Source organism: Brassica oleracea, chromosome C3 (genome assembly GCF_000695525.1).
Source record: "Brassica oleracea var. oleracea cultivar TO1000 chromosome C3, BOL, whole genome shotgun sequence".
NCBI classification, from domain to species: domain Eukaryota; kingdom Viridiplantae; phylum Streptophyta; class Magnoliopsida; order Brassicales; family Brassicaceae; genus Brassica; species Brassica oleracea.
Genome location: NC_027750.1, coordinates 39,193,425 through 39,201,298, shown reverse-complemented (window position 1 = coordinate 39,201,298; position 7,874 = coordinate 39,193,425). Strand labels below are relative to the sequence as shown.

Genomic DNA, 7,874 nt, shown 5'->3' with positions numbered 1-7,874 from the left:
TGAAGGAGAGTAGTTCATGTCCGGCTCTGGCTTCTACTAGCCGGTCGATATGCAGCAATGGAAAGCTGTCTTTCGAGCATGCTTTGTTGAGATCGGTGAAGTCGATACACACTCTCCATTTTCCGTTTTTCTTTTTAACCACGACTGGGTTTGCTAGCCAGTCGGGGTATTGGAATTCGTGAATGGAGCATATTTTCAGTAGCTTATCCACTTCGTCATTCACGGCTTTGGCTCGCTCGGGACCCAACTTCCTTCGCTTCTGTTTAATGGGTTTAAATGTGGGATCGACGTTTAGGTCGTGGGAAGTGACATTGATATCGATTCCTGGCATGTCTGCTGCGGACCAAGCGAACGTTTTGATATTTTGTTCGAGGAACGACAAGAGATTGTGCCTTAACTCTGGAGGTAAACCGTTCCCGATGTTAATGCTTTTTTCAGGGCAACTTTCGTCCAGAGGGACGGTACTGGATAGATCTTTAGCGGGGTCTTTGAGGTCGCGTGCGAGTGGGATATTCTCCTCCTTTTGTGGCATTTTTCGGAATTCGGACATGTAACAGGCTCAAGCTTATTTTTGGCTTCCGCGTATGGTCTTTTCTCCGGTTGGAGACATAAACTTCACGCATTGGTGATAAACTGAGGGAACTGCCCTCATCTGGTGTAACCAGGGGCGTCCTACAATAAGCATCAAAGGCCTGGGAAGATCGACTGCAGTGAATTCTGTTTTTTGCTTCAGGTCGCAGGCTTTCGTAGTTAATAATACGACCCCGAGCGAAAGGATCGACCTTCCTTCGAAACTGGCGAGGGGGGTCGCTTCTCGTCTGCTCTTTGGGGCCGGTTGTTCGAGCGACCGTAGCGTTTCTTGTGAAATGACGTTAACAGCACTTCTGGTATCGACAAAAATTTTCGAGAGGGCGACGCCTCCTACTTCTAATGCGATCACTAAGGCGTCATCGTGGGGCATATCGAGCTTTACAGTTTCATGCTTGTGGAAAGTCAAGATTTCCCCTTTCTGCGGTGTATCCTCGAATGCGGTGATAGTGGGACTGTTAATCGTTCCTCGCGAGGTATGGGAGCGTTTATCGAGATTATCGACCTCTCTTGACGTGATCGATTTGCCCGATCTGAGTAGTTCGAGATTGATAGATCCGAAGCAATCAGGTCGGACTTGGTTGGAATCCATAGTCGCGCTTAGGAAACTTAGATCGGTTTCTTAGGAAAGATGTTTTTCGTTTATCTTCCCCACAGTCGGCGCTAAAATGTATAACCTAAAATCTACACTAAGTATTTAATAGTGATCGAGGTTTGATCTAGGGAAGACAAATGATGTAGGCAACGATATCTTTAGAACACAACGATGTTAAATAGTTTCCAATAGGTGAAAATGGACTTTATTGATGAATAAGATCGAATACAATGAATTGAACTAGATCGAGTGATACAAACGAGATCGGTAAAGAAAGAATCTAAAAGTGGGAAGACAACAAGATCGATGTAAATGTGTAGCTCTCTCTAGGGTTTTCAACGTGTCCTCCTCTGTTTCCACTCCTCTTCCTTTATAGTAAGTCGACTTCGAGATCTCTGTGGTAGCTCCACGATTGCACGATCTCCGCGACCTCGGCGACTCCTTCTCGAGCTCGTATTCTTGCTACGGGCTCCGGTCCTTTAAGGTTCATGCCTTTGATCGTGGCTCATTATGGTATTGGCCAAAATTGGGTCCAACAACGTGTTTCTCTGATCGTGAAGGCATAGCCTACCATAACGATCAGTCGGGGAAGGTAGCGCCTATCATCCCGAAAAATAAGCGGAGAAGGCCTAGTCTCTCACTCCGGAACAATAATAAAATTTAAATAAATTAAGTATATTGAAATACATAACTTTAAACATTACCTCGGCTGGTTTAAGAACTTTCGGATTGATAAGCTTCGGTTGGTTAGAGCTTCCGGATTGATTGACTTCACCGGTATATGAGAGCTCGTACTGATAACGTGTTGTGTAATAAAGGTGAGGTATTTATATATCTGAATATTAATTATATTATTCTTTTATGTGTTTTGTATATAAGAAAGAAGAAGGAAACGATAGTGGGAGAGAGGGCGAGATGAAAGTGATGTTTTTGTTTGTTATGAGGGAGAGAGATAGGTAAAACTAATTGCTCATATATATTATTACAAGTGAACATGAAACCCTTTATATAGAAAGGAGAAGTTGGTTAAACACAAAGACAAAACCATTGGACTAACACTTGCAGTGGTGATGGTGCAAAACTAACAAGAGGAGAAGGACAAGTGTCCAAGCTGGATAATCATCCAATTTCCATATTTATCTTCTAACAACAATAACATTTTTCCTTTTGAATAATAAAATCTTGTGTTCCTATAACAATATAAGACGTCGGAAAGGTCAGTTAGCTTTTTATTAGATTAGGCAAGATTATTTATGTTTGATTTGAGTTAATATGTATAATATATACACTTAAACATATAGAGAAACTTCGAATTTGAAACCTTGGGGTTTTTTCACTTCTCTATATTCTAGAAATCGTATAGTAAGCGAATCTGACATATAATCAGTAATGTCTTTGTTGTAGTAAATAGCCCAAAAACAATACATTAACTATATATTGTAAAAGTGTAGCATTGTTGTAGGTCGTCGTCCTATATGGTCGGAGTCCTTACATATGAACCCTTTAAGTTCTTTTAAAGTCGTGTTCTGTTATTAATCATCTTAGGAGACTTACATATTCAACATGTTGCGGTAAGTACCAACTAATTATACGTGTGAGTTTATTTTGTTCTTCTCTTTAGGTCTGGGCGTTCGGGGTTCCTGTTCGATTATCCGTTCCAATTTTTGAATTTTCGAATTTTTGGGTTTATGCTCCTAAGTCCTGTACTAAAATTTTATTAGTACGGATCGGGTTCGGATAATAACACTTCGGGTTCGGTTCAATTGTATTGCATCTTAAAATCCATAAAGTAATCATATATCGTTCGGATTCGGGTTATATCGGTTTGGTTCGGATATAGCCGAAGTAAAAAATAAAATTTTAAAACAAAACATAAAAAAACACCTAAATTAAATAAAAATTAATCTATCACACATAACATTACTAAAATAACAATAAAAAATTAAATCAAGCATGAAAACAAACATCATTTGTAAACAATATGCATTACCTTATAGAGAATAGACTTGTTATTTTAACGAGCAGATTATAAAGTACTTATTTATAACTAATTATATACTTAAAGTATTTATTAAAATTTTAATATTTATATTTTATATATCATATCACCACAAATATTGAATTTAATAATTGAAATACTTATATATATTTCAAAATATTTATATTGATTATTAATTTTGGATTTTTCGGATTACCCGTTCGGATTCGGTTAATAACACTTCGGGTTCGGATATTTTTTATACCACCTTACAAGATCGGTTTAGGTATTTTTACATTTCAGATCGGATAACGGATCGAGTTTTTCGGTTCGGGTTCCGAATTTTATGTCATGCCTACTTCTCTTCAATCGTCTGGTCAAGGAGCATGGCTATAGCTCCAAAAAATGTTTTAGATCCGGTCTAAATCAACCAAAATTCTGTTTGCTGACACTACAGTCTAACAGTAATAAATAAAGCTCTAATATGGGTGGTGATGCCTCCACAAACCTGGAAATCCCGATTAAATTTTCAATCTGTTTTTTCTCCTACTTTTTCAAAACCGGGTTATAAAACTCCGGGGAAAATTAATAGTCAGCGGGACGTATAACAGGTTCGAAGTGGATGTTATATTATTTAAGTTTGGGCTAATCTTTTTTACAGCTCAATTTTAATTCATTAAGTAGTTGTAGGTCATGTGTCGATGTGATCCATTTCTATGAACTCAATCAAAACTTACACCACATGTGAATACAAGTATAGTCTTCGAATCATATTAAGATGCTAGATATTGAAAGCAATCTTAGAAAATGTCATAAAAATGTAATTATGTAAAAAGTGTTATCTTGAATAATTACTTATTTTTTATTTTATTACCAAAACATAAAAACAAAATTTAAGGGGAAGATGCTAGATATTGAAAGAAATCTTACAAAATGTCATAAAAATGTAATTATGTAAAAAGTGTTATCTTGAAAAATTACTTATTTTTTATTTTATTACCAAAACATAAAAGCAAAATTTAAGGGGATTAGTGATAGTTAGCTGATATTAAAGTTGAGAGATCTGTTAAATTTTAAGAATTGAAAATTTTGTTAAATTTGTAAAGAGTTTCAAAGATTCTTACATATAAAATTTATGAAATTATTTGTAAAGAGTTTCAAAGATTCTTACATATAAAATTTATGAAATTATTTGTAAAGAGTTTCAAAGATTCTTACATATAAAATTTATGAAATTATTTGTAAAGAGTTTCAAAGATTCTTACATATAAAATTTATGAAATTATTAAAATTAATACATTCTGGAATGAAGTTAAACCACTTAAATTTTGAACCACTAATATATCTTTTGGAATACAGTAAGTAGTTTCCATTCCTTTTCATTATAATTCAACATAGACAATTTAATAGAGATGACTTCTCAAAATTTATACATTGATGATGATCCTCTAAACACAATTTGTAAAGTGATTTTTAATCAAGTTAAAATTCTGTGGATAGTTAAATATCTGAAAATTTGGAAGTAAAATTATTAAAAAGTCTAAAGAAACAGTTAATTAAGTTTTCAGTTTGTTTAATTTTCTCAATATCACTATTTTTTTAATGAATGTTAAATTGGTATTCATTAAAAAAAAACTTTTTTACATCCAAGTGTTTCAGTATCTATAGATTGTTTTTTATACTTACTTTTACTCTCTACTGCCAAATCAAAAAGAAAGAGTTCCTCTAAGTTTCTTGGGTCCATTTTTGCTGTTCAAGCTAAGTTTGTTTCTTATACTATTCTCGACAATCTTCTTAAACACTTGGACCTGAGTATGAGGCTCTCCATGTCTACTTCTATTTCTCTCCCTCCACAACGCATGGATGGCGCTTTGCATAGCATATCTAAGACAAAAACCTTTCTCCACTGCCACAGTATTGTTCGAGACAATCTTCTTGACTTCAATCCACTTAGGAGAGTAGGATCGTTTTAGAATTCCTTTGGTGAGGTACTCCCACACTTCAGAGGAGTATGAGCAATCAAAGAACAGATGATCTCGTGACTCCAGGGAGGAGTTGCAGAGAACACACCCTTGATCCACCCCATTTGTCCATCGCGACACTCTGTCCATGGTTTATAGGCGATCCAACATTACTAACCAAGTGATAAAGGCAAATTTGGGCGTGGCTTTCGAAAACCATACCCCTTGAAGCCAATTACATTCCTCTTTCACCTCTCTTATAAGACACCAGGTCTCTTGCGGAGAGAATTGAGTCTTATAACCAGCGTTACTTCTCCATAGACTAGTATCACCTTTCTCCGAATCATGTGTTAGCCTCAATGAACTCAATACTTCTTAGACCTTGTTTAGCATCTGTGTTCTCTGGCGTCTCCTTCTCCCATCAGTAAGTAAAGCTTCTTCCACTGTTGCACTTTTCCTGATTCCCATATCAATAACATCTCTGTCTCCTAACAGCTTGGATACTACACCTAGCTCAGACCAGCAATCATACCAGAAGGAAGTGTTTCTTCCATTACCTATCTCCACTTTATAGAAGTTTTGATCTCTATCCCGAAGCTTTAAGCTTCTTCCACATCCAGGAACCCAACTGACTCTTACCATTCAACTCCCAAAAATTCCTCCATTTGATCAGATTCTTATGAACCCACTTACTCCATAAAGATTTTCCTGATAGTATTCTCCAAATGAGCTTCAACTCATTTACAATGTTTATTTCTTTCAGTGGTCGGAGTCCCAACCCACCCTCACACTTTGGTTTGCAACCTCCTTCCACGCCACCTTTGCACCTGAAGTCTTTAACTCCGATCATGTCCAGAGAAAAGCAGAGCATAGACACACTTTCTCTTTTAAACATTTTCCAGGAAGTCTATAGGCTGACGACCATAAGTTGATTATACTCATTAGTTTAGAGTGGATCAATTGCAGTCGTCCTGCATATGAAAGGCATCGAGTATTCCATGGGCTTATACGAGATCGTATACTTTCTATCAGTGGAAGATAGTCATGGTACATCATCCTCTTCGTCATCAGCGGTAAGCCAATATATCTCACAGGGAGCTCACCCTCTGCGAATGGGAATTTCTCTAAGATAGAGATGCGTGTATGTTCTGGGACACCCACCATATAAACTGTCGATTTCTCAATGGTGATATTCAGACCAGACCAAGTGGAGAACTCATCAAAGACAGAGATAGCACCCTCTATTGAATGTTTCGACCCCTCTACAAAGACCATCAAGTCGTCTGCGAAGCATAAATGAGTAAGGTATAGGGACTTACACCTTGGGTGGTACTGAAATTTCTGATCCTCCACTGCTTTGTCGAGTTTTAGTGAGAGAACATTCATACATAGCACAAACAAGTATGGGGAGAGTGAGCAACCTTGTCGTAATCCCCGACCACTCCGAAAGTATCCAGCTAGCTCCCCATTTACCTGCACTGAGAAGGAAGGCATAGTAATGCATAACCTGATCCAGTGAATGAACACTTCAGGAAATCCCATAACCTTTAGACTTTTCAGTACAAAATCCCATTGAACAGAGTCAAAAGCCTTTGAAATGTCGATTTTCATAGTGCATCTTGGACTGATATCAGCTTTGTGGTAATCCTTAACCAGTTCAGTGGCTAGTAGGACGTTTTCTATCAAGAGTATTCCCTTGATAAACGCAGATTGGTTCTCAGTGATCATACTCGGGAGCACCACTTTGAGCCTATTAGCAATAATTTTGGACACCACTTTGTACAACATATTGCAGCATGCAATCGAGCGATAGTCTTTCATACATGGTGCTTCCGTCTTCTTTTGAATAAGCGCAAGAATGGTAGAGTTGATTCCTTTAGGCTAAAATCCCATCTGAAAAACCGACCGAACAACATTAGTGAAGTCATGAGCACGTGACTTCACTGATCATGTTCTGAGCTTGGCGAGTTCTGACTGAGTTATGGAATGTCTTGTTATTCTGATCTCCCACGCTAACCAATGAAGTTTTGATCTCTGTTTGAGAAAATCCTCTTCTAGACTAGCAACCGTTAACCAATTTTCATACGCCTTTGCTTCCTCCTACATATCATCTTGCGATGAAGTAGTTAATGTTTTCTTTTCTTTCTCAAACAGAACTTGATGGGCTTCTCTAGCTCTCTTTGATAAATCCCCCAACTGCTGTCGACCAATATCACTTATCAAAGGTTTCAAGTCCTTGAGTTTTTTCGAGAAGTTGAATGGAAGAGCTTTTCTCTGGAAGACCAATATTCATCCATTATGGGAAGAAAACTTGGTAGCTTACCAGTGGCATTTACATATTTGAACAGACGTTTAATCTTGGTTGTTCCTGGGATGAGTTTGACTTTGCATCTCATTTGGTCATAGCAGCCCCCAGCCTCAAAGACAGAGTAAGCATTAGCGAATCTGATATATGTCACATCATTTAATAGAACTCTATTCAAATTTTTGCAAATTATTCCTTCATCTCTTTTTTTGCACCATGTAAACAGAGGTCCTTGATAACAACTCATATCAGTGAAAGAGCAATATCGAGCCACCCTTTGAAAGTTCTTCATACCAATAGGCAGATAGGATCTTGGGAGTAGCGAGAGTGTTCTCCACCATCCAGAATCTCATTAAAGTCATCCATTAGTATCCAAGCTCTGTTCTGAAATAGAGGGGAGCTTTAATGATTGCATAAATCCTCTCATACCATCTTCCTCTCCTCAAC

General features: G+C 37.4%; 2 protein-coding genes across 2 annotated transcripts; both read right to left on the bottom strand.

The window, feature by feature from the left end:
• Window positions 1-565: 565 nt before the first annotated feature.
• Window positions 566-1,180, bottom strand: LOC106330583. Its single transcript, XM_013769027.1, has one exon. It carries the CDS (start codon window positions 1,178-1,180, stop codon window positions 566-568), a length of 615 nt encoding a protein of 204 aa, XP_013624481.1.
• Window positions 1,181-4,867: 3,687 nt separating this feature from the next.
• On the bottom strand, window positions 4,868-5,272 carry LOC106330582. The gene has a single exon (XM_013769026.1). It carries the CDS (start codon window positions 5,270-5,272, stop codon window positions 4,868-4,870), a length of 405 nt encoding a protein of 134 aa, XP_013624480.1.
• Window positions 5,273-7,874: the final 2,602 nt, after the last annotated feature.

What these genes read in the sequence shown, in the direction of transcription:
- LOC106330582 (XM_013769026.1), bottom strand. Translation starts at nt 5,272, where the DNA reads ATGGACAGAGTGTCGCGATGGACAAATGGGGTGGATCAAGGGTGTGTT.
- LOC106330583 (XM_013769027.1), bottom strand. Translation starts at nt 1,180, where the DNA reads ATGGATTCCAACCAAGTCCGACCTGATTGCTTCGGATCTATCAATCTC.